Below are 27,500 nucleotides of genomic sequence, written 5' to 3' on the forward strand. Positions count from 1 at the left end.
TCATCGTCACCGGCAGCCGTAACGGATAAACAAACGGCTACCTGTGATGATTTATGATGTTCCGTTAAAACTGACGCATGTCGTCGTTTGTCAAGGTGATTTTATTATCCTTTTGGGTTCATGTTTTAACGGCGCGGGCGATGTTGATGACGACACAGAACAGAACAGGTCAGACCTGCGGAATTAACCCTGTAACCATGGAGAATTAACCCTGTAACCATGGAGAATTAACCCTGTAACCATGGAGAATTAACCCTGTAACCACGTGGAATTAACCCTAGCCCCCCCCAGGCCCCCAGGTCCCCCAGACCCCCCAGGTCCCCAGACCCCCCAGACCCCCCAGGCACCCAGACCCCCCAGGTCCCCCAGACCCCGAGGCCCCCAGGCCCCCCAGGTCCCCAGACCCCCCAGGCCCCCCAGGCACCCAGACCCCCCAGGTCCCCCAGGCCCCGATCTAAACCAAGGAATATTTTTTTTAATTCATTGTGATTGACTATAAATCTTCCAGACTGTGTGTTTTTAAGATGAAATTTCAAACTGCATAGTTGACATTTATTCCCATGGGCTGGTTTAATAACAGGTTAACAAGCATTTGTACAGTTGTGACTTGACACTAAATCCATTTGCCATTTTTGATTAACTGTCATTCATATCAACTCATTATCGACATAATAGCCTGGCGGGTTAAAGAGACAACACAGGATAGGCACCGATCCCGCCTTTTGCCCCGCGGGGCAGTTATGTCGGTAATGAGAGTAAAAAGGGAAATTCTGGACCACGTGATAGAGCGGGCGTGTGAGTTCTTGTCACACCTTTCCGGTGAAGCTGGTAACGGGTGGTGTTGTGAGTAGTGTGCTCCCCGGGAGAGAGAGAGAGACGGGGTGAGAAAGTGCGTGGACAAAACGGACCGGTAACGCGGGGATTAGTAATAATAATAATGGACGTGGCGGGACCGGTCAGTTGTAGTCTCGTTGAATCTGTCTGACTTTACCGGGAAAAGTTCCAAACATACCCGGTAACTTCTCATTCCAGAGAGAGTTGGGAAGATATTTCTGATTATTGTGGAATTAATGTTGTTTATTTAACTTGTGCTCCGTTTTTTAAAAAACATTTATTTATTTTTCCGGTTACTGTTCAGTGGGTCTCAAACCATGGCGTTATCACAGATCCAGTGTTTGGATGAGAATAACGTGAATCTCCGGACGAATGAATCTAAACCGGATTTTTTTTATTCCGAGGAACAACGTTTAGCGCTCGAGATTCTCCTCCGGGATGGAAGCGATGCTTTTAATAAATTCCTCCACGCGAATAATCTCCGGTGTTTCCTTTCGGACCAAGAGGTGGACCGTTTGACCCGGTCAGTAGAGGAAGTATACGACCCGGAACCAGAACTCAGTCGGGTTGTTGACTCAGACAGTGATGAACTCCCAGTGTCTCTTCAATACTGGCCGGAGCTTTCTGACTGCTCGCTCCCGCGGCTGGACCTCGGATGGCCGGACTGCGCGTCCTACAGAGGAGTGACTCGCGTCACTGTGTACGCGCAACCGCCACTGGACGGTAACGCGCACATCAAAGAGATGGTTAGGAAAACCATCGCGAATGCGCAGAAGGTAAGGCGAGTTTTTTTTTAAATAGAATTATTATGAAGGTTATATATTTTATGAAACATGAATACTGTCTGTCTGTCTGTCTGTCTGTCTGTCTGTCTGTCTGTCTGTCTGTCTGTCTGTCTGTCTGTTCCCATTCTCCAGGGTCATAGTACAGAACAGTATATTCCAGCATATACTGCTGCGGTACAAGACAAAGTACACACAGATTAAAGATACCAGATGACCTCATTGTTATGTGGCTGACTGCAAATCAATAGACACTGTGGGTTCAACCAACTATACATTAAAACCAGCTACAGAGGAGGAACTTTCACTAGGTCGTGACCCCCCCTACATTATAACCAGCTACAGAGGAGGGAACTTTCACTAGGTCGTGACCCCCCCTACATTATAACCAGCTACAGAGGAGGAACTTTCACTAGGTCGTGACCCCCCCTACATTATAACCAGCTACAGAGGAGGAACTTTCACTAGGTCGTGACCCCCCCTACATTATAACCAGCTACAGAGGAGGAACTTTCACTAGGTCGTGACCCCCCCTACATTAAAACCAGCTACAGAGGAGGAACTTTCACTAGGTCGTGACCCCCCCTACATTATAACCAGCTACAGAGGAGGAACTTTCACTAGGTCGTGACCCCCCTACATTATAACCAGCTACAGAGGAGGGAACTTTCACTAGGTCGTGACCACACCTACATTATAACCAGCTACAGAGGAGGAACTTTCACTAGGTCGTGACCCCCCCTACATTAAAACCAGCTACAGAGGAGGAACTTTCACTAGGTCGAGACCCCCCCTACATTATAACCAGCTACAGAGGAGGAACTTTCACTAGGTCGTGACCCCCCCCTACATTAAAACCAGCTACAGAGGAGGAACTTTCACTAGGTCGTGACCCCCCCTACATTATAACCAGCTACAGAGGAGGGAACTTTCACTAGGTCGTGACCCCCCCTACATTATAACCAGCTACAGAGGAGGAACTTTCACTAGGTCGTGACCCCCCCCTACATTAAAACCAGCTACAGAGGAGGGAACTTTCACTAGGTCGTGACCCCCCCTACATTATAACCAGCTACAGAGGAGGGAACTTTCACTAGGTCGTGACCCCCCCTACATTATAACCAGCTACAGAGGAGGAACTTTCACTAGGTCGTGACCCCCCCCCCCCCTACATTATAACCAGCTACAGAGGAGGAACTTTCACTAGGTCGTGACCCCCCCTACATTAAAACCAGCTACAGAGGAGGAACTTTCACTAGGTCGTGACCCCCCCTACATTATAACCAGCTACAGAGGAGGAACTTTCACTAGGTCGTGACCCCCCCTACATTATAACCAGCTACAGAGGAGGGAACTTTCACTAGGTCGTGACCCCCCCAACATTATAACCAGCTACAGAGGAGGGAACTTTCACTAGGTCGTGACCCCCCCTACATTATAACCAGCTACAGAGGAGGGAACTTTCACTAGGTCGTGACCCCCCCCCTACATTATAACCAGCTACAGAGGAGGGAACTTTCACTAGGTCATGACCCCCCCCCCTACATTATAACCAGCTACAGAGGAGGGAACTTTCACTAGGTCGTGACCCCCCCTACATTATAACCAGCTACAGAGGGGGAACTTTCACTAGGTCGTGACCCCCCCCTACATTATAACCAGCTACAGAGGAGGGAACTTTCACTAGGTCGTGACCCCCCCTACATTATAACCAGCTACAGAGGAGGGAACTTTCACTAAGTCGTGACCCCCCCTACATAATAACCAGCTACAGAGGAGGGAACTTTCACTAGGTCGTAACCCCCCCCCCCCCCCTACATTATAACCAGCTACAGAGGAGGGAACTTTCACTAGGTCATGACCCCCCCCCCTACATTATAACCAGCTACAGAGGAGGGAACTTTCACTAGGTCGTGACCCCCCCTACATTATAACCAGCTACAGAGGGGGAACTTTCACTAGGTCGTGACCCCCCCTACATTATAACCAGCTACAGAGGAGGGAACTTTCACTAGGTCGTGACCCCCCCTACATTATAACCAGCTACAGAGGAGGGACTTTCACTAGGTCGTGACCCCCCCCCCCCGACATTCTTAAATAGCATTTTTGTCCCCCCCAGTGTTATAATTTGTGGTTAATTCCGCGTGGTTACGGGGTTAATTCCACGTGGTTACAGGGTTAATTCCGCGTGGTTACGGGGTTAATTCCGCATGGTTACGGGGTTAATTCCGCGTGGTTACGGGGTTAATTCCACGTGGTTACAGGGTTAATCCCACGTGGTTACATGGTTAATCCCGCGTGGTTACAGGGTTAATTCCACGTGGTTACAGGGTTAATCCCACGTGGTTACAGGGTTAATTCCACGTGGTTACAGGGTTAATCCCACGTGGTTACAGGGTTAATCCCACGTGGTTACAGGGTTAATTCCGGGTGGTTACAGGGTTAATTCCCCATGGTTACAGGGTTAATTCCGCGTGGTTACAGGGTTAATTCCCCATGGTTACAGGGTTAATTCCGCGTGGTTACAGGGTTAATTCCCCATGGTTACAGGGTTAATTCCGTGTGGTTACAGGGTTAATTCCGCGTGGTTACGGGGTTAATTCCGCGTGGTTACAGGGTTAATTCCATGTGGTTACAGGGTTAATTCCGCGTGGTTACGGGGTTAATTCCGCATGGTTACAGGGTCAACTAAGAATCAACTCAAAGGGTTAACAGTTTCGTCATTCATTCAGAGTGGTTAAGGTCGGGACTATGTTCTGGGGAAGGCTTAAATCATGACCAGGGTCAGAGACCCTCAGGAAGTGAGATCATCACGACCAGGGTCAGAGACCCCCAGGAAGTGAGATCATCACGACCAGGGTCAGAGACCCTCAGGAAGTGAGATCATCACGACCAGGGTCAGAGACCCACAGGAAGTGAGATCACGACCAGGGTCAGAGACCCTCAGGAAGTGAGATCACGACCAGGGTCAGAGACCCTCAGGAAGTGAGATCATCACGACCAGGGTCAGAGACCCCCAGGAAGTGAGATCATCACGACCAGGGTCAGAGACCCCCAGGAAGTGAGATCATCACGACCAGGGTCAGAGACCCACAGGAAGTGAGATCATCACGACCGGGGTCAGAGACCCTCAGGAAGTGAGATCATCACGACCAGGGTCAGAGACCCACAGGAAGTGAGATCACGACCAGGGTCAGAGACCCTCAGGAAGTGAGATCACGACCAGGGTCTGAGACCCACAGGAAGTGAGATCACGACCAGGGTCAGAGACCCTCAGGAAGTGAGATCACGACCAGGGTCTGAGACCCTCAGGAAGTGAGATCACGACCAGGATCACAGACCCTCAGGAAGTGAGATCATCACGACCAGGGTCACAGACCCTCAGGAAGTGAGATCACGACCAGGGTCTGAGACCCTCAGGAAGTGAGATCACGACCAGGGTCACAGACCCTCAGGAAGTGAGATCACGACCAGGGTCAGAGACCCACAGGAAGTGAGATCACGACCAGGGTCTGCCATATCAACAGCGACTCATGAGCAGTTAGGGTTAAGTGCCTTGCTCTAGGGAGCATCGACAGAATTTCACCTTGTCGGCTCCGGGATTCTAACTGGTGACGTTTCAGTTACTGTCCCAAAGTGCTAACCGCAAGGCTACCTGCTAGCTACTGGCCCATAGCTTTAACCGCTAGGCTACCTGTTAGTTACTGGCCCATAGCTTTAACCGCTAGGCTACCTGCTAGTTACTGGCCCATAGCTTTAACCGCTAGGCTACCTGCTAGCTACTGGCCCATAGCTTTAACCACTAGGCTACCTGCTATTTACTGGCCCATTGCTTTAACCGCTAGGCTACCTGCCAGTTACTGACCCATAGCTTTAACCGCTAGGCTACCAGCTAGTTACTGGCCCATAGCTTTAACCACTAGGCTACCTGCTAGTTACTGGCCCATAGCTTTAACCACTAGGCTACATGCTAGTTACTGGCCCAAAGTGCTAACCACTAGGCTACCTGCTAGTTACTGGCCCATAGCTTTAACCGCTAGGTTACCTGCTAGTTACTGGCCCAAAGATCTAACCGGTAGACTACCTGCTAGTTACTGGCCCATAGCTTTAACCGCTAGGCTACCTGCTAGTTACTGGCCCATAGCTTTAACCGCTAGGCTACCTGCTAGTTACTGGCCCAAAGATCTAACCGGTAGACTACCTGCCAGTTACTGGCCCATAGCTTTAACCGCTAGGCTACCTGCTAGTTACTGGCCCATAGCTTTAACCGCTAGGCTACCTGCTAGTTACTGGCCCAAAGTGCTAACCACTAGGCTACCTGCTAGTTACTGGCCCATAGCTCTAACCGCTAGGCTACCTGCTAGTTACTGGCCCATAGCTTTAACCGCTAGGCTACCTGCTAGTTACTGGCCCATAGCTTTAACCGCTAGGCTACCTGCTAGTTACTGGCCCATAGCTTTAACCGCTAGGCTACCTGCTAGTTACTGGCCCATAGCTTTAACCGCTAGGCTACCTGCTAGTTACTGGCCCATAGCTTTAACCGCTAGGCTACCTGGTAGTTACTGGCCCATAGCTCTAACCACTAGGCTACCTGCTAGTTACTGGCCCATAGCTCTAACCGCTAGGCTACCTGCTAGTTACTGGCCCATAGCTCTAACCGCTAGGCTACCTGCTAGTTACTGGCCCATAGCTTTAACCGCTAGGCTACCTGCTAGTTACTGGCCCATAGCTTTAACCGCTAGGCTACCTGCTAGTTACTGGCCCATAGCTTTAACCGCTAGGCTACCTGCTAGCTACTGGCCCATAGCTTTAACCGCTAGGCTACCTGCTGGTTACTGGCCCATAGCTTTAAGCGCTAGGCTACCTGCTAGTTACTGGCCCAACGCTTTAACCGCTAGGCTACCTGCTAGTTACTGGCCCATAGCTTTAACCGCTAGGCTACCTGCTAGTTACTGGCCCAACGCTTTAACCGCTAGGCTACCTGCTAGTTACTGGCCCAACGCTTTAACCGCTAGGCTACCTGCTAGTTACTGGCCCATAGCTTTAACCGCTAGGCTACCTGCTAGTTACTGGCCCATAGCTTTAACCGCTAGGCTACCTGCTAGTTACTGGCCCAACGCTTTAACCGCTAGGCTACCTGCCGCCCTATCATGCATTCTAACGTGTCTTGACCTGTGTGTGTGTGTGTGTGTGTGTGTGTGTGTGTCTGTGTGTGTGTGTGTGTGTGTTTGCGTGTGTGTGTGTGTGTGTGTGTGTGTGTGTGTGTGTGTGTGTGTGTGTGTGTGTGTGTAGGTGATTGCGGTGGTGATGGACCAGTTTACGGACGTAGATATCTTCAGAGACCTTCTGGAGGCGTGCTTTAAAAGGAAAGTGTCTGTCTACATCCTGTTGGAAAGAGCAGCGTTACCTCACTTCCTGTCTATGGCTGAGCGGGCCGCCATGCATCTCGGGCACCTGAAGGTAACACATTGGTGCTTGAGGTTTTTTACACCACAGAGTGTTAATGACCAGTTTAGTTCTGGTGCTTGGGAGGTTTTTACACCACAGAGTGTTAATGAGCAGTTTAGTTCTGGTGCTTGGGGGGGTTTTACACCACAGAGTGTTAATGACCAGTTTAGTTCTGGTGCTTGGGGGGGTTTTACACCACAGAGTGTTAATGAGCAGTTTAGTTCTGCTGCTTGGGGGGTTTTACACCACAGAGTGTTAATGAGCAGTTTAGTTCTGGTGCTTGGGGGGGTTTTACACCACAGAGTGTTAATGAGCAGTTTAGTTCTGGTGCTTGGGGGGGGTTTTACACCACAGAGTGTTAATGAGCAGTTTAGTTCTGGTGCTTGGGGGGTTTTACACCACAGAGTGTTAATGAGCAGCAGTAGGTCTGGTCCTTGGGGGGTTTTACACCACAGAGTGTTAATGAGCAGTTTAGTTCTGGTGCTTGGGGGGGTTTTACACCACAGAGTGTTAATGAGCAGTTTAGTTCTGGTGCTTGGGGTTTTTTACACCACAGAGTGTTAATGAGCAGTTTAGTTCTGGTGCTTGGGGGGTTTTACACCACAGAGTGTTAATGAGCAGTTTAGTTCTGCTGCTTGGGGGGGTTTTACACCACAGAGTGTTAATGAGCAGTTTAGTTCTGGTGCTTGGGGGGGGTTTTACACCACAGAGTGTTAATGAGCAGTTTAGTTCTGGTGCTTGGGAGGTTTTTACACCACAGAGTGTTAATGAGCAGTTTAGTTCTGGTGCTTGGGGGGTTTTACACCACAGAGTGTTAATGAGCCGCAGTAGTTCTGGTGCTTGGGAGGTTTTTACACCACAGAGTGTTAATGAGCAGTTTAGTTCTGGTGCTTGGGGGGTTTTTACACCCCAGAGTGTTAATGAGCAGTTTAGTTCTGGTGCTTGAGGGTTTTTACACCACAGAGTGTTAATGAGCAGTTTAGTTCTGGTGCTTGGGGGTTTTTACACCACAGAGTGTTAATGAGCAGTTTAATTCTGGTGCTTGGGGGGTTTTTACACCACAGAGTGTTAATGAGCAGTTTAATTCTGGTGCTTGGGGGGGTTTAACACCACAGAGTGTTAATGAGCCGCAGTAGTTCTGGGTCCTCTTTCTCAAAAGCATTTTTTTAAAGGAAAAGTTCCTTCATAAGAATCTTAATAGGAGCTCACTAGAGGAAAGTTTATTGTTGTACTGTAGGCCGACATCTGCCTCTTAACTGATGGCCCGAATCAGCTCTTCAACCACAGCCAGAATAACACAGTCGTCTATAATGGGTTTTCACACCTGTCCTGGTGTGCCAATGGATAGGCTAACGGTTAGCCTACAGAATGCAGCCTATTGGAATGGATAGGCTAACGGGTAGCCTACAGAATGCAGCCTATTGGAATGGATAGGCTAACGGGTAGCCTACAGAATGCAGCCTATTGGAATGGATAGGCTAACGGGTAGCCTACAGAATGCAGCCTATTGGAATAGATAGGCTAACGGTTAGCCTACAGAATGCAGCCTATTGGAATAGATAGGCTAACGGTTAGCCTACAGAATGCAGCCTATTGGAATGGATAGGCTAACGGTTAGCCTACAGAATGCAGCCTATTGGAATGGATAGGCTAACGGTTAGCCTACAGAATGCAGCCTATTGGAATGGAATGAAATAACAGAGGGGGGCTATTGCAAACATCGATGGCACTAGACAATCGCCAGCCGCTGTCTCGTTAACTCATCAATACACAGCTAAATTCCCCCCCACACAGCTGCTGCCTCGTTAACTCATCAATACACAGCTAAATTCCCCCACACACACACAGCCGCTGCCTCGTTAACTCATCAATACACAGCTAAATTCCCCCCCACACAGCTGCTGTCTCGTTAACTCATCAATACTCAGCTAAATTCCCTCCCACTGTCTCGTTAACTCATCAATACTCAGCTAAAACCCCCCCACACACACAGCTGCTGCCTCGTTAACTCATCAATACACAGCTAAATTCCCCCCACTGTCTCGTTAACTCATCAATACACAACTAAATTCCCCCCCACACACACAGCTGCTGTCTCGTTAACTCATCAATACACAGCTAAATTCCCCCCACTGTCTCGTTAACTCATCAATACACAGCTAAATTCCCCCCCACACAGCTGCTGCCTCGTTAACTCATCAATACACAGCTAAATTCCCCCCACTGTCTCGTTAACTCATCAATACACAGCTAAATTCCCCCCCACTGTCTCGTTAACTCATCAATACACAGCTAAATTCCCCCCCCACTGTCTCGTTAACTCATCAATACACAGCTAAATTCCCCCACACACACAGCTGCTGCCTCGTTAACTCATCAATACACAGCTAAATTCCCCCCGCTGTCTCGTTAACTCATCAATACACAGCTAAATTCCCCCACACACACAGCTGCTGCCTCGTTAACTCATCAATACACAGCTAAATTCCCCCCGCTGTCTCGTTAACTCATCAATACACAGCTAAATTCCCCCCCATACAGCTGCTGCCTCGTTAACTCATCAATACGCAGCTAAATTCCCCCCCACTGTCTCGTTAACTCATCAATACACAGCTAAATTCCCCCCCACTGTCTCGTTAACTCATCAATACACAGCTAAATTCCCCCCCACTGTCTCGTTAACTCATCAATACACAGCTAAATTCCCCCCACTGCCTCGTTAACTCATCAATATGCAGCACCGACCGGCTGTTATTCCAGGAAGAGGTGAAAGCAGAACCGTCTGACGAGGAACGTAATTCAGCTAAACTATTAAAAGTGGAATAAATGTTGTACTTTTGGAACCAATGGACAACACCCTTCCAGTCACAGTAGGAGACCGTAGGAAACACTGTAGCCGTCACTATAGCAACCCAACTCCCATTTGTTACCACTGTCACGTGTCCCAGGGGTTTTCAAACTGTTTTTCCCACAACCTTTAAAAAGGGAGACGCAGACAGACAGGCAGACAGACAGACAGGCAGACAGACAGACAGACAGACAGGCAGACAGACAGACAGACAGACAGGCAGGCAGGCAGGAAGGCAGGCAAACAGACAGACAGACAGACAGGCAGACAGACAGACAGCATTCAGAACAGGGAGACAGAACAGGGAGAGGGAGACGGAGAGGAGTGGAGGGAGAGAGACAGAGAGAGAGAGAGAGAGAGAGAGAGAGAGAGAGAGAGAGAGAGAGAGAGAGAGAGAGAGAGACAGAGAGAGAGAGAGAGAGACAGAGAGAGAGAGAGAGAGACAGAGAGAGAGAAAAACAGAGAGAGAGAGACAGAGAGAGAGAGAGAGAGAGAGAGAGAGAGACAGAGAGAGAGAGAGAGAGAGACAGAGAGAGAGAGAGAGAAAAACAGAGAGAGAGAGACAGAGAGTATTTTATAGAGCCCCAGTGTTATGAATGTGTGCTACTTTCCATATGTTATCTGCCAGTTAAACAGGCTTCACCAGGTCACACCCACAGAACAGACAAAAGACATGTCTACCTGTCGAACCACTTACTGTACACACCTGTCACTATGTCCTGCTGTCCACTGTCCTCTCAACACCCCCGTCATTATGTCCTGCTGTCCACTGTCCTCTCAACACACCAGTCATTATGTCCTGCTGTCCTCTCAACACACCTGTCATTATGTCCTGCTGTCCTCTCAACACACCTGTCATTATGTCCTGCTGTCCTCTCAACACCCCTCTTTCCTGCTGTCCACTGTCCTCTCAACACACCAGTCATTATGTCCTGCTGTCCTCTCAACACACCCGTCATTATGTCCTGCTGTCCACTGTCCTCTCAACACCCCTCTGTCCTGCTGTCCACTGTCCTCTCAACACCCCTCTGTCCTGCTGTCCACTGTCCTCTCAACACCCCTCTGTCCTGCTGTCCTCTGTCCTCTCAACACCCCTCTGTCCTGCAGAGCCTGCGTGTGCGTGTGACAGGGGGAGCCGAGTTCTTCAGCAGGTCGTGTTCCAGGGTGAGAGGACGTCTGGGTCACAGGTTCCTGTTGGTAGATGGAGACAAGGCTGTTTCTGGATCGTACAGGTACCCTGACCTCTGACCCCTTGACCCCTAACCCTCTGACCCCTAACCTCTGACCCCTAACCTCTAACCCTCTGACCCCTAACCTCTGACCCCTAACCCTCTGACCCCTAACCTCTGACCCTCTAACCCCTAACCCTCTGACCCCTAACCCTCTGACCCCTAACCCTCTGACCCCTAACCCTCTGGCCCCTAACCCTCTGACCCCTAACCTCTGATCCCTAACCCTCTGACCCCTAACCCGCTGACCCCTAACCCGCTGACCCCTAACCCTCTGACCCCTTACCTCTAACCCTCTGACCCCTAACCTCTGACCCCTAACCCTCTGACCTCTAACCCTCTGACCCCTAACCCTCTGACCCCTAACCTCTGACCCCTTACCTCTAACCCTCTGACCCCTAACCTCTGACCCCTAACCCTCTGACCCCTAACCTCTGACCCCTTACCTCTAACCCTCTGACCCCTAACCTCTGACCCCTAACCCTCTGACCCCTAACCCTCTGACCTCTAACCCTCTGACCCCTAACTGTATGGTTACAGGGTTAATTCCGCATGGTTACAGGGTTTATTCCCCATGGTTACAGGGTTAATTCCGCGTGGCTACAGGGTTAATTCCGCGTAGTTACAGGGTTAATTCCGCGTGGTTACAGGGTTAATTCCGCATGGTTACAGGGTTAATTCCCCATGGTTACAGGGTTAATTCCGCGTGGTTACAGGATTAATACAGAAACAACACAAAGGGTTAGGTTTAGGTTTTCATTCAGAGGAATAGAGGGGCTATGGTTTGGGGAAGGCTTAATTATTAAAAACCAGCAGGCATCGGTCTGAGCATCACTAGTTCAGTACCATTTCATTTTTTTTGTTGCGATCGCCGAGGAAGGCTCTTTGTAGTGACGACCCCTAACCTCTGACCCCCGTCTGTGTGCTCCTTCCCTTCCAGTTTCACCTGGACGGCGTCTCGTTTGGACAGACACCTGGTCACCTTGGTAACGGGCCAGGCGGTTGACTCCTTTGACCAGCTGTTCCGTGACCTCTACCTGACCTCCAGCGGGGTCGACCTCCGCGGGGTCACCATGGAGACGGAACCGGAGCCGGAGCCCCTCCCCAAGGCCACCCCTGTCGCTTCTCTCTCCGCAGCTAACGCCAGGAAGCTGTTCAGCCCTAAATACGCCCTGGTGATCGGCGACGCTAACGCTAACGCTAGCGGCGCCAGCCCCGTCTCCTCCGGAAAGAACTCCAACTCCCAGAACCCCTTGAAAACAAAGGTACCAGAATGCATTGCTCCCCCAACGTTACCATAATGTACCGTGCTCGTTAATAAAACACCTGTAGATTTGTTTATTTACATTCTTTTAAAAAGTTTCCTTATCATTCAATCAATCTAGGGGCGTGTCCCGGAGCTAGTGGAAGCCCCGCCCCTCCACCCGGGATTAGCCTATCTGGAGAAAGCGTACCTGATTCCGTACCTGCCCACCTGGCCCGAACCCGACCCCCCCAGAGACGTCATCGGGTTCATTAACGTGCGGGATGCGACGCGTCCGACCCAGGTGCACCTGCAACGCTCCGAGAGGTTCGAGACGAGCCAGGCCATACGCTTCAGCAGTCCCTTTGCCCTGCCCAATGAGGAGCCACTTCCTGACAGGGCTGTGCCTAGACCAACCCCTACCCTTAACTCTACTCCTACCCCTACCCCTAACTCTACCCCTACCCCTACCCCTAACTCTACCCCTACCCCTAACTCTACCCCTACCCCTACCCCTAACTCTACCCCTACCCTTAACTCTACCCCTACCCTTAACTCTACCCCTACCCCTAACTCTACCCCTACCCTTAACTCTACCCCTACCCCTAACTCTACCCCTACCCTTAACTCTACCCCTACCCCTAACTCTACCCCTACCCTTAACTCTACCCTATCCCTACCCTTAACTCTACCCCTACCCCTAACTCTACCCCTACCCTTAACTCTACCCCTACCCTTAACTCTACCCCTACCCCTAACTCTACCCCTACCCCTAACTCTACCCCTAACTCTACCCCTACCCTTAACTCTACCCCTATCCCTAACTCTCCCCCTACCCCTAACTCTCCCCCTACCCCTAACTCTACCCCTACCCTTAACTCTACCCCTATCCCTACCCTTAACTCTACCCCTACCCCTAACTCTACACCTACCCTTAACTCTACCCCTACCCCTAACTCTACCCCTACCCCTAACTCTACCCTTAACTCTACCCCTACCCCTAACTCTACCCCTACCCTTAACTCTACCCCTATCCCTAAATCTACCCCTACCCTTAACTCTACCCCTACCCTTAACTCTACCCCTAACTCTACCCCTACCCCTAACTCTACCCCTACCCCTAACTCTACCCTTAACTCTACCCCTACCCTTAACTCTACCCCTACCCCTAACTCTACCCCTACCCCTAACTCTACCCCTACCCCTAAATCTACCCCTACCCTTAACTCTACCCCTACCCCTAACTCTACCCCTACCCCTAACTCTACCCCTACCCCTAAATCTACCCCTACCCTTACCTCTATCCCTACCCCTAAATCTACCCCTAACTGTACCCCTAACTCTATTCCCTACCCCATCTCCCCCACTCTCCCCAGTCCCGTATGCCCCTCCCTTACCCTCACCCCAGTCCCTAAACCCCGGACGGTGCAGTTGGTCATGAGGAACGGGAGTGGTCAGGACCTATGTGGAGTCAGAGTGGTCAAGAAGACAGACAGTCTGGAGCTAACAGGACCACAAACAGGACCACAAACAGACTGTCTGAATGGAACTGGACTGTGGCTAGACTGCGGGACCGCACTGCGAACACAGAGTGACTGTGAGACCGCACTGCAACCCCAGAGTGACTGCGAGACTGCAGTGCAACCCCAGAGTGACTGCGAGATCGCAGTAGTACCCCAGAGTGACTGCGAGACCTCAGTAGTACCCCAGAGTGACTGCGAGACCGCAGTAGTACCCCAGAGTGACTGCAAGACCACAGTAGTACCCCAGAGTGACTGCGAGACCGCAGTGCAACCCCAGAGTGGCTGCGAGACCGCAGTGCAACCCCAGAGTGACTGCGAGACCGCAGTGCAACCCCAGAGTGGCTGCGAGACCGCAGTAGTACCCCAGAGTGACTGCAAGACCACAGTAGTACCCCAGAGTGACTGCGAGACCGCAGTGCAACCCCAGAGTGGCTGCGAGACCGCAGTGCAACCCCAGAGTGACTGCGAGACCGCAGTGCAACCCCAGAGTGGCTGCAAGACCGCAGTGCAACTCCAGAGTGACTGCGAGACCTCGGTAGTACCCCAGAGTGACTGCGAGACCGCAGTGCGACCCCAGAGGGACTGCGAAACCGTAAAAGGACTGTGTCAGCACACACGCACGCCTGACCTCCGTACACACAGACACGACCTGCTCACACACACTCCCGAGCTGCGTACAGCGACAGCTGTTAACGAGGAGTCCGGCGTGTCGTCCCCGTCCTGTGAATCTAACATGTCGACGGCGTCGGAGGAATATTATGAGTGTAGTGACTCTGTAAACTCTGAGTCTGTCTGTGATCTACTGGCCAACGAGCTTCACTGGAGACCTGAGGGGGAAGAGACCCCACGCCCTACACAGAATACACACCCTACTGTAGATACTACACATAGCATAGATACTAAACATACTGCAGTTAGCGTGGAGAAAGAAGAGGCTAATAATCAGCTAGCACAGCAGGCTAATAATCAGCTAGCACAGCAGGCTAACAGTCAGCTAGCACAACAGGCTAACACTCAGCTAGCACAACAGGCTAACACTCAACTAGCACAACAGGCTAACACTCAGCTAGCACAACAGGCTAACACTCAGCTAGCACAAGAGGCTAACACTCAGGTAGCACAACAGGCTAACACTCAGGTAGCACAACATGCTAACACTCAGGTAGCACAACAGGCTAACACTCAGCTAGCACAACAGGCTAACACTCAGCTAGCACAACAGGCTAACACTCAGGTAGCACAACAGGCTAACACTCAGCTAGCACAGCAGGCTAACAGTCAGCTAGCTCAACAGGCTAACACTCAGGTAGTACAACAGGTTAACACTCAACTAGCACAACAGGCTAACACAACAGGCTAACACTCAGCTAGCACAACAGGCTAACACTCAGCTAGCACAACAGGCTAACACTCAACTAGCACAACGGGCTAACACTCAACTAGCACAACAGGCTAACACTCAGCTAGCACAACAGAAACAGTAGTATGCTAACGATTTGCTAACACAGGAACTACAACAATGTGACAGCCAGTAAACAGTTGAGGGCACAGGGGGAGGGACCGGCGATTCAGTCATCTCACTGATAACCTCTGACCTCCTGAGACGAACCACCATAGTGACACTACGGAGAGAGGAGGCCAGCGTTGACCTTATGCAACAGTATAACTTCCGTCCCTCTCCTCGCCCCAACCTGGGCTTGAACCAGGGACCCTCTGCGCACATCAAGAACTGACACTCCACGAAAGCATCGTTACCCATCGCGCCACAAAAGCCGCGGCCCTCGCAGAGCAAAGGGGAACAACTACTTAAGGTCGCAGAGCGAGTGACGTCACCCGATTGAAACGCTACTAGCGCGCACCACCGCTAACTAGCTAGCCATTTCACATCGGTTACACCACCGCTAACCAGCTAGCCATTTCACATCGGTTACACCACCGCTAACTAGCTAGCCATTTCACATCGGTTACACCACCGCTAACTAGCTAGCCATTTCACATCGGTTACACCACCGCTAACTAGCTAGCCATTTCACATCGGTTACACCACCGCTAACTAGCTAGCCATTTCCCATCGGTTACACCACCGCTAACTAGCTAGCCATTTCACATCGGTTACACCACCGCTAACTAGCTAGCCATTTCACATTGGTTACACCACCGCTAACTAGCTAGCCATTTCACATCGGTTACACTTACACAGGCTAGCGATGAGCCTATACTCACTAACACTGACCGTACACTGGTACAGGCTAGCGATGAGCCTATACTCACTAACACTGACCGTACACTGGTACAGGCTAGCGATGAGCCTATACTAGCTAGTGAGGACTCTAAAGTGGACACACAGCTGGAAAGACTTCTGGAGACATGAGATACCTCACCCACAATCCCAACCCCACCCCACGCCTCGCCGTCCCCCAGGTCCACACCCAGAGAGACACAGTTACAGTCCTGCACACTGAAAGAGACAGACCAGAGGAACATACAGGACAGACAAACAGACAGGACACAGGACAGACCAACAGACAGGACATACCAACAGACAGGACAGACCAACAGACAGGACACAGGACAGACCAACAGACAGGACACAGGACAGACCAACAGACAGGACACAGGACAGGCCAACAGACAGGACAGACAAACAGACAGGACACAGGACAGACCAACAGACAGGACACAGGACAGACCAACAGACAGGACACAGGACAGGCCAACAGACAGGACAGACCAACAGACAGGACACAGGACAGACCAACAGACAGGACACAGGACAGGCCAACAGACAGGACAGACAAACAGACAGGACACAGGACAGACCAACAGACAGGACACAGGACAGACCAACAGACAGGACACAGGACAGGCCAACAGACAGGACAGACAAACAGACAGGACACAGGACAGACCAACAGACAGGACACAGGACAGACCAACAGACAGGACACAGGACATACAAACAGACAGGACACAGGACATACAAACAGACAGGACACAGGACAGGCCAACAGACAGGACAGACCAACAGACAGGACACAGGACAGACCAACAGACAGGACACAGGACAGACCAACAGACAGGACAGACCAACAGACAGGACACAGGACAGACAAACAGACAGGACACAGGACAGACCAACAGACAGGACACAGGGAGACAACAAGGGCGCCAGGCTCGGACCACAAATCTCTAACCTCTGACCTCTGACCTCTAACCTCTGACCTCTGCTTCTCACACACACACGCCACTCAGTGTCACACACACACACACACACACACACACGTAAAGTTTGTTTTGTGTCAGACCTGGCAGAGAAGAGAGAGACTGTTGTGTTTCCTGTGGTGAAAATACAGACAGCATTAAAACTAATTTACACGATGCAATATCCAAAGTCCGTTCCCGTCTGTTCCCCGTCCGTTCCCCAGTCCGTTCCCGGTCCGTTCCCCGGTCCGTTCCCCGGTCCGTTCCCCGTCCGTTCCCCGGTCCGTTCCCGGTCCGTTCCCCGGTCCGTTCCCGGCCCGTTCCCCGTCCGTTCCCCGGTCCGTTCCCGGTCCGTTCCCCGGTCCGTTCCCCGGTCCGTTCCCGGCCCGTTCCCCGTCCGTTCCCCGGTCCGTTCCCCGTCCGTTCCCCGGTCCGTTCCACGGTCCGTCCCCGGTCCGTCCCCGGCCCGTTCCCCGGTCCGTCCCCGGTCCGTTCCCGGCCCGTTCCCCGGTCCGTCCCCGGTCCGTTCCCGGTCCGTTCCCCGTCCGTTCCCCGTCCGTTCCCCGTCCGTTCCCCGTCCGTTCCCCGGTCCGTTCCCGGTCCGTTCCCCGGTCCGTTCCCCGGTCCGTTCCCCGGTCCGTTCCCCGTCCGTTCCCCGGTCCGTTCCCCGTCCTTTCCCCGGTCCGTTCCCCGGTCCGTTCCCCGGTCCGTTCCCCGTCCTTTCCCCGGTCCGTTCCCCGGTCCGTTCCCCGGTCCGTTCCCGGTCCGTTCCCCGGTCCGTTCCCCGGTCCGTTCCCTGGTCCGTTCCCCGGTCCGTTCCCTGGTCCGTTCCCCGTCCTCATGGACACCTTTCAAAGGGAGTTTGGAAGGACAGGATGCAGAAGTCTTGTGCGGGACAGAGAGCCAGGAGAATGGTGTGTTTTTCTACAAGGGTTATGAATGTAGTGATGTTGAAATGTACAAACTGTGGAGAGATTAAAGCTTTTGTTTTGTCTCTGGTTGTCTGACGGGATTTTAAAACAAAAGCTGTGTGTTTAATTTAAATAGGAAGGACCTATTGGCACTGTCCTCTCCTGCTGCTGTTAAAACACACACACACACACACACACACACACACACACACACACACACACACACACACACACACACACACACACACTGCTAACCTACATACAGACAGAAAGACCCCTGAGTTGCACACTCAGTTGAATTAAAAGCATTCCAGGTGACTACCTCATGAAGCTGGTTGAGAGAATACCAAGAGTGTGCAAAAGCCGTCATCATCATGGCGAAGGGTGGCTACTTTGAAGAATCTCAATTATTAAATATATTTGCATTTGTTTAACACTTTTTTTTGGTTTACTAAATGATTCCATATGTGTTATTTACTCGTTTTGATGTCTTCACTATTATTCTACAATGTAGAAAATAAATAAATAAATAAATAAATAAAAACCTTTTGTATAATGTAGTTCTGGTCATAATGTTAATGAGAGAAATGTTTGGACAAAGACAGGATGCTTAACAATGACCCACACACACACACACACACACACACACGCACACACGCACGCACGCACGCACGCACGCACGCACGCACGCACACACACACACACACACACACACACACTGTGTTATTTCCTCTGCTGTTCAGCCACCTGCATTTTGAACTCACAGGAAACGAGAGCCAGAGAATACCCACAAACCCTTTCCTGAGAGAGAGAGGAGAGAGAGAGAGGAGAGAGAGAGAGAGGAGAGAGAGAGAGAGGAGAGAGAGAGGAGAGAGAGAGGAGAGAGAGAGAGGAGAGAGAGAGAGGAGAGAGAGAGAGAGAGAGAGAGAGAGAGAGAGGAGATATACAGTACATAACCTTTTTACACTACATGACCTATATACACTACATAACCTTAACCTATATACACAACATAACCTATATACACTACATAACCTTAACCTATATACATGACATAACCTTAACCTATATACACTACATAACCTGTATACACTACATAACCTGTATACACTACATAACCTATATACACTACATAACCTGTATACACTACATAACCTGTATACACTACATAACCTATATACACTACATAACCTATATACACTACATAACCTATATACACTACATAACCTTAACCTATATACACTACATAACCTTAACCTATATACACTACATAACCTTAACCTATATACACTACATGGCCTGTATCCACTACATAACCTGTATACACTACATAACCTGTATACACTACATAACCTGTATACACTACATAACCTATATACCCTACATGGCCTGTATCCACTACATAACCTATATACAGTACATAACCTGTATCCACTACATAACCTATATACACTACATAACCTGTATCCACTACATAACCTGTATCCACTACATAACCTATATACACTACATAACCTATATACACTACATGACCTGTATCCACTACATAACCTATATACAGTACATAACCTGTATACACTACATAACCTATATACAGTATATAACCTGTATACACTACATAACCTGTATACACTACATAACCTATATACAGTACATAACCTGTATTCACTACATAACCTATATACAGTACATAACCTGTATACACTACATAACCTATTTACACTACATAACGTACATACACTACATAACATATTTACACTACATAACCTATATACACAACATATAACCTATTTACACAACATAACCTATATAAACTACATAACCTATATACACTACATAACCTATTTACACTACATAACCTGTAAACACTACATAACCTATATACACTACATAACCTATTTACACTACATAACCTGTATACACTACATAACCTGTATACACTACATAACCTATATACAGTACATAACCTGTATACACTACATAACCTATATACACTACATAACCTATTTACACTACATAACCTATATACACTATATAACCTGTATACACTACATAACTTATTTACACTACATAACCTATTTACACTTCATAACCTATATACACTACATAACCTATATACACTACATAACCTATATACACTACATAACCTATTTACACTACATAACCTATATACACTATAAAACCTGTATACACTACATAACCTATTTACACTACATAACCTGTATACACTACATAACCAATTTACACTACATAACCTGTATACACTACATAACCTATATACACTACATAACCTGTATACACTACATAACCTATATACACTATATAACCTGTATACACTACATAACCTATTTACACTACATAACCTGTATACACTACATAACCGATTTACACTACATAACCTGTATACACTACATAACCTATTTACACTACATGACCTATATACAGTACATAACCTGTATACACTACATAACCTGTATCCACTACATAACCGATTTACACTACATAACCTGTATACACTACATAACCTATATACAGTACATGACCTGTATCCACTACATAACCTATATACACTACATAACCTGTATCCACTACATAACCTATATACACTACATAACCTATATGCACTACATAACCGATTTACACTACATAACCTGTATACACTACATAACCTATTTACACTACATAACCTGTATCCACTACACAACCTGTATACACTACATAACCTATATACACTACATAACCTGTATCCACTACATAACCTATATACACTACATAACCTGTATCCACTACATAACCGATTTACACTACATAACCTGTATACACTACATAACCTATATACACTACATAACCTGTATACAGTACATAACCAACAGGATGTGGACACCATCTCGTCCAACATCATGGTCATTAATATGGAGTTGGTCCCCCCCTTTGCTGCTATAACAGCCTCCACTCTTCTGGGAAGGCATTAATATGGAGTTGGTCCCCCCCCTTTGCTGCTATAACAGCCTCCACTCTTCTGGGAAGTCATTAATATGGAGTTGGTCCTCCCCCCTTTGCTGCTATAACAGCCTCCACTCTTCAGGGAAGGCATTAATATGGAGTTGGTCCCCCCCTTTGCTGCTATAACAGCCTCCACTCTTCTGGGAAGGCATTAATATGGAGTTGGTCCTCCCTTTGCTGCTATAACAGCCTCCACTCTTCTGGGAAGTCATTAATATGGAGTTGGTCCCCCCCTTTGCTGCTGTAACAGCCTCCACTCTTCTGGGAAGTCATTAGTATGGAGTTGGTCCCCCCCCCCCCCTTTGCTGCTATAACAGCCTCCACTCTTCAGGGAAGTCATTAATATGGAGTTGGTCCCCCCCCCCTTTGCTGCTATAACAGCCTCCACTCTTCTGGGAAGGCTTTCCACTAGATGTTGGGACATTGCTGCAGTGGGACTTGCTTCCATTCAGCCACAAGAGCATTAGTGAGGTCGGGGCACTGATGTTGGACGGTTAGGCTCTGGCTCGCAGTCGGCGTTCCAATTCATCTCAAAAGGTGTTCGGTGGGGTTGAGGTCAGGGCTTTGTACAGGCCAGTCAAGTTCCTCCACACCGATATTGACAAACCATTTCTGTATGGACCTCGATTTTCAGTACACTCTGTGGTCTCGTTCTGTGAACTTGTGTGGCCTACCAGTTCTCGGCTGAGCCGTTGTTTCTCTTAGACGATTTCCACTTTCCACAATAACAGCACTTACATTTTGACCGGGGGGGGGGGGGGGGACGGCATAAATGTTTATGAACTGACTTGTTGGAAAAGGTGGCACGATGAAAGTCACTAAAGCTGTTCAGTAAAGTCCATTCTACTGCTAATGTTTGTCTAAGGAGATTGCATGGCTGTGTGCCAGTCAGCAACGGGAGTGGATGAAATATCTTAATCCACTCATTTGAAGGCGTGTCCACAAACTGTTGGCCACGTAACGTATCATCATCATCATCATCATCATCATCACTTGGGCCGACAGTGTGGATTGTGTTACCGTGTCAGGAATGATGTTAACCGGAGATCTGCTGCCACCTGCTGGATATCAGTGGTACTGCGACTCTGTCTAGGCCAGGTACACTAAGGCTGGAGATGAGGTCTGTCTCTGTCCAGGCCAGGTACTCTAAGGCTTGAGATGAGGTCTGTCTCTGTCCAGGCCAGGCCAGGTACACTAAGGCTGGAGATGAGGTCTGTCTCTGTCCAGGCCAGGTACTCTAAGGCTGGAGATGAGGTCTGTCTCTGTCCAGGCCAGGCCAGGTACACTAAGGCTGGAGATGAGGTCTGTCTCTGTCCTGGCCAGGTACACTAAGGCTGGAGATGAGGTCTGTCTCTGTCTAGGCCAGGTTCACTAAGGCTGGAGATGAGGTCTGTCTGTCCAGGCCAGGTACACTAAGGCTGGAGATGAGGTCTGTCTCTGTCCAGGCCAGGTACACTAAGGCTGGAGATGAGGTCTGTCTCTGTCTAGGCCAGGTACACTAAGGCTGGAGATGAGGTCTGTCTCTGTCCAGGCCAGGTTCACTAAGGCTGGAGATGAGGTCTGTCTCTGTCTAGGCCAGGTACACTAAGGCTGGAGATGAGGTCTGTCTCTGTCCAGGCCAGGCCAGGTACACTAAGGCTGGAGATGAGGTCTGTCTCTGTCCTGACCAGGTACACTAAGGCTGGAGATGAGGTCTGTCTCTGTCCTGGCCAGGTACACTAAGGCTGGAGATGAGGTCTGTCTCTGTCCTGGCCAGGTACACTAGGCTGGAGATGAGGTCTGTCTCTGTCCAGGCCAGGTTCACTAAGGCTGGAGATGAGGTCTGTCTCTGTCCAGGCCAGGTACACTAAGGCTGGAGATGAGGTCTGTCTCTGTCTAGGCCAGGTACACTAAGGCTGGAGATGAGGTCTGTCTCTGTCTAGGCCAGGTTCACTAAGGCTGGAGATGAGGTCTGTCTCTGTCTAGGCCAGGTACACTAAGGCTGGAGATGAGGTCTGTCCAGGCCAGGTACACTAAGGCTGGAGATGAGGTCTGTCTCTGTCCAGGCCAGGCCAGGTACACTAAGGCTGGAGATGAGGTCTGTCTCTGTCCTGGCCAGGTACACTAAGGCTGGAGATGAGGTCTGTCTCTGTCCTGGCCAGGTACACTAAGGCTGGAGATGAGGTCTGTCTCTGTCCAGGCCAGGTACACTAAGGCTGGAGATGAGGTCTGTCTCTGTCCAGGCCAGGTGCACTAAGGCTGGAGATGAGGTCTGTCTCTGTCTAGGCCAGGTACACTAAGGCTGGAGATGAGGTCTGTCTCTGTCCTGGCCAGGTACACTAAGGCTGGAGATGAGGTCTGTCTCTGTCCAGGCCAGGTACACTAAGGCTGGAGATGAGGTCTGTCTCTGTCCAGGCCAGGTTCACTAAGGCTGGAGATGAGGTCTGTCTCTGTCCAGGCCAGGTACACTAAGGCTGGAGATGAGGTCTGTCTCTGTCCAGACCAGGTACACTAAGGCTGGAGATGAGGTCTGTCTCTGTCCTGGCCAGGTACACTAAGGCTGGAGATGAGGTCTGTCTCTGTCCAGGCCAGGTCAGGTACACTAAGGCTGGAGATGAGGTCTGTTTCTGTCCAGGCCAGGTACACTAAGGCTGGAGATGAGGTCTGTCTCTGTCTAGGCCAGGTACACTAAGGCTGGAGATGAGGTCTGTCTCTGTCTAGGCCAGGTACACTAAGGCTGGAGATGAGGTCTGTCTCTGTCCAGGCCAGGTACACTAAGGCTGGAGATGAGGTCTGTCTCTGTCCAGGCCAGGTACACTAAGGCTGGAGATGAGGTCTGTCTCTGTCCAGGCCAGGTACACTAAGGCTGGAGATGAGGTCTGTCTCTGTCCAGGCCAGGTACACTAAGGCTGGAGATGAGGTCTGTCTCTGTCCAGGCCAGGTACACTAAGGCTGGAGATGAGGTCTGTCTCTGTCCAGGCCAGGTACACTAAGGCTGGAGATGAGGTCTGTCTCTGTCTAGGCCAGGTACACTAAGGCTGGAGATGAGGTCTGTCTCTGTCCAGGCCAGGTTCACTAAGGCTGGAGATGAGGTCTGTCTCTGTCTAGGCCAGGTACACTAAGGCTGGAGATGAGGTCTGTCTCTGTCCAGGCCAGGCCAGGTACACTAAGGCTGGAGATGAGGTCTGTCTCTGTGGGAAACAGAAGCCTGGTTCTGAGACAAATTGTTACACTAACACAACTTCATAGACCAGTAAGTATGTTATTACAACCTAAATGAATAATGTAGAATAACAGAGGAACAATGTTGTTATTTTGACGCACTTGGTAATGATAGAATTATTATGCATATTCATGCACTAATCATGTAAGACTAAACATTGGGGCGGCAGGTAGCCTAGTGGTTAGAGTGTTGGACTTGTAAACATAAAGGTTGCAAGATCAAATCCCCAAGCTGACAAGGTAAAAATCTGTCATTCTGCCCCCTGAACAAGGCAGTTAACCCACTGTTCCCCGGTAGGCCGTCATTGAAAATAAGAATTTGTTCTTAACTGACTTGCCTGGTTAAATAAAGGTTAAATAATAAAACCTTCACCACTACATAGACCTTCCACACAGCAATGCAGCTACTGATAGATTTAAGAACAGACATCTAAAAGTTGTTCAGCAATGTGAACATTTTGGAAAAAACAATGTCAGAGTAGCAGAGACAGATAAGGATGTTGCTGTAGGTTCTCATATTGATACGACCCTCCTCCTCCTCCCCCTCCTCTTCCTCCTCTTCCTCCTCCTCCTCCCTCTCCTCCTCCTCCTCCTCCCCTTCCTCCTCCCCCTCCTCTTCCTCCTCCCCCTCCTCCCCCTGCTCTTCCTCCTCCCCCTCCTCTTCCTCCTCCCCCTCCTCTTCCTCCTCCTCCTCCCTCTCCTCCTCCTCCTCCCCTTCCTCCTCCCCCTCCTCTTCCTCCTCCCCCTCCTCCTCCTCCAATCACAACAACACAAGATGACTTTCCATTTCTGTTACTTTTTATTTTTCATTCAGAGCAGAAAATACAATAAATAAAAGAGCTTGTAACATTATTATTGTTACATTATGTTATTATTGTAACATTATTATTGTTACATTATTATTGTTACATTATTATTGTTACATTATTATTGTTACATTATGTTATTATTGTTACATTATTATTGTTACATTATTATTGTTACATTATTATTGTAACATTATTTTTGTAACATTATTATTGTTACATTATGTTATTATTGTTACATTATTATTGTTACATTATTATTGTAACATTATGTTATTATTGTTACATTATTATTGTTACATTATTATTGTTACATTATTATTGTTACATTATTATTGTAACATTATGTTATTATTGTTACATTATTATTGTTACATTATTATTGTAACATTATTATTGTTACATTATTATTGTTACATTATGTTATTATTGTAACATTATGTTATTATTGTAACATTATGTTATTATTGTAACATTATTATTGTAACATTATTATTGTAACATTATTATTGTTACATTATTATTGTTACATTATGTTATTATTGTTACATTATTATTGTTACATTATTATTGTTACATTATTATTGTTACATTATGTTATTATTGTTACATTATGTTATTATTGTAACATTATTATTGTAACATTATTATTGTAACATGTTATTATTGTTACATTATGTTATTATTGTTACATTATGTTATTATTGTAACATTATTATTGTTACATTATGTTATTATTGTTACATTATGTTATTATTGTTACATTATGTTATTATTGTAACATTATTATTGTAACATTATTATTGTAACATTATGTTATTATTGTAACATTATTATTGTAACATTATTATTGTTACATTATGTTATTATTGTAACATTATTATTGTAACATTATTATTGTAACATTATGTTATTATTGTAACATTATTATTGTAACATTATTATTGTTACATTATGTTATTATTGTTACATTATGTTATTATTGTAACATTATTATTGTAACATTATTATTGTTACATTATTATTGTAACATTATTATTGTTACATTATGTTATTATTGTTACATTATGTTATTATTGTTACATTATTATTGTAACATTATTATTGTAACATTATTATTGTAACATTATGTTATTATTGTTACATTATTATTGTAACATTATTATTGTAACATTATTATTGTAACATTATTATTGTAACATTATGTTATTATTGTTACATTGTTATTATTGTAACATTATTATTGTAACATCATGTTATTATTGTAACATTATTATTGTAACATTTTATTGTAACATTATTATTGTAACATTATTATTGTAACATTATTATTGTTACATTATTATTGTAACATTATGTTATTATTGTAACATTATTATTGTTACATTATTATTGTAACATTATTATTGTTACATTATGTTATTATTGTAACATTATTATTGTAATATTATTATTGTAACATTATTATTGTTACATTATGTTATTATTGTAACATTATTATTGTTACATTATTATTGTTACATTATTATTGTTACATTATGTTATTATTGTTACATTATGTTATTATTGTAACATTATTATTGTAACATTATTATTGTTACATGATGTTATTATTGTTACATTATTATTGTTACATTATGTTATTATTGTTACATTATGTTATTATTGTTACATTATGTTATTATTGTAACATTATTATTGTAACATTATTATTGTAACATTATGTTATTATTGTAACATTATTATTGTAACATTATTATTGTAACATTATTATTACAGCCGTGAAAATACTGCCCCCTAGCCCCAACAGGTTAACTCTGTGTGTGTGTGTGTGTGTGTGTGTGTGTGTGTGGGTGTGTGTTCAGTCCTCCAGTCCTATGTGTCTGAACAGGTAGGACATGCTCTCTCCTTGGTAGATGCGTCTGATGGCTTCAGAGAGGATGATGCTGATGTCCACCGTCTGGATCTTATCACACTGCAGCTTCTGGTGCTCATGAGGGATAGTGTTGGTTACCACCACCTACACACACACACACACACACACACACACACACACACACACACACACACACACACACACACACACACAGAGTTAACAAACACACACACGCACAGAGTTAACAAACACACACACGCACGCACGCACGCACGCACACACACACACACACACACACACACACACACACACAGAGTTAACAAACACACACACACACACAGTTAACCTGTTGGGGCTAGGGGGCAGTATTTTCACGGCTGGATAAAAACGTACCCGATTTAATCTGGTTACTACTCTTGCCCAGAAACTAGAATATGCATATAATTAGTAGATTTGGATAGAAAACAACAAACCAAAACCTGAGAAGATTCCATACAGGAAGTGCCCTGTCTGACCATTTCTTGTGCTTCTGTGGCATCTCTGTCGAAAATACAGGATCTCTGCTGTAACGTGACATTTTCTAAGGCTCCCATAG

The 27,500-nt window shown here is 47.5% G+C and overlaps 3 protein-coding genes across 7 annotated transcripts in view; 2 read left to right on the forward strand and 1 right to left on the reverse strand.

Moving 5' to 3' along the window:
- Positions 1-826: 826 nt before the first annotated feature.
- LOC115184246 (protein FAM83G) lies at positions 827-12,903 on the forward strand. The gene is made up of 6 exons (XM_029745270.1): positions 827-1,610; positions 6,909-7,076; positions 11,020-11,144; positions 12,082-12,406; positions 12,527-12,848; positions 12,893-12,903. The coding sequence occupies exons 1-6, from the start codon at positions 1,152-1,154 to the stop codon at positions 12,901-12,903; spliced, it is 1,410 nt and encodes a 469-aa protein (XP_029601130.1). The 5' UTR covers positions 827-1,151.
- Positions 12,904-13,701: 798 nt separating this feature from the next.
- On the forward strand, positions 13,702-15,424 carry LOC115184245 (hyphal wall protein 1-like). The gene is made up of 2 exons (XM_029745269.1): positions 13,702-14,949; positions 15,323-15,424. Exons 1-2 carry the CDS (start codon positions 13,822-13,824, stop codon positions 15,389-15,391), a joined length of 1,197 nt encoding a protein of 398 aa, XP_029601129.1. The 5' UTR covers positions 13,702-13,821; the 3' UTR covers positions 15,392-15,424.
- Positions 15,425-26,816: 11,392 nt separating this feature from the next.
- The window catches only part of LOC115184248 (phosphoribosyl pyrophosphate synthase-associated protein 2), a 40,135-nt gene continuing 39,451 nt past the window's right edge, over positions 26,817-27,500 (reverse strand). For all 5 annotated transcript variants that reach the window (XM_029745273.1, XM_029745274.1, XM_029745272.1 and 2 more), the window contains exon 11: positions 26,817-27,049. In XM_029745273.1, coding sequence (XP_029601133.1) covers positions 26,891-27,049 — 159 coding nt within the window. In that variant the 3' untranslated portion in view covers positions 26,817-26,890. The remainder of the gene's footprint in view (positions 27,050-27,500) is intronic.

The sequence above is a fragment of the Salmo trutta genome, unplaced genomic scaffold (genome assembly GCF_901001165.1).
Source record: "Salmo trutta unplaced genomic scaffold, fSalTru1.1, whole genome shotgun sequence".
Taxonomy (NCBI): Eukaryota; Metazoa; Chordata; class Actinopteri; order Salmoniformes; family Salmonidae; genus Salmo; species Salmo trutta.

What these genes read in the sequence shown, in the direction of transcription:
- LOC115184246 (XM_029745270.1), top strand. Translation starts at nt 1,152, where the DNA reads ATGGCGTTATCACAGATCCAGTGTTTGGATGAGAATAACGTGAATCTC. An exon ending in TGCATCTCGGGCACCTGAAG is followed by an intron (nt 7,077 to 11,019) that starts GTAACACATTGG and finishes TCTGTCCTGCAG; the next exon opens with AGCCTGCGTGTGCGTGTGAC. An exon ending in AGAACCCCTTGAAAACAAAG is followed by an intron (nt 12,407 to 12,526) that starts GTACCAGAATGC and finishes CAATCAATCTAG; the next exon opens with GGGCGTGTCCCGGAGCTAGT.
- LOC115184245 (XM_029745269.1), top strand. Translation starts at nt 13,822, where the DNA reads ATGAGGAACGGGAGTGGTCAGGACCTATGTGGAGTCAGAGTGGTCAAG. An exon ending in CACAACAGGCTAACACTCAA is followed by an intron (nt 14,950 to 15,322) that starts CTAGCACAACAG and finishes GCTAACACTCAA; the next exon opens with CTAGCACAACGGGCTAACAC.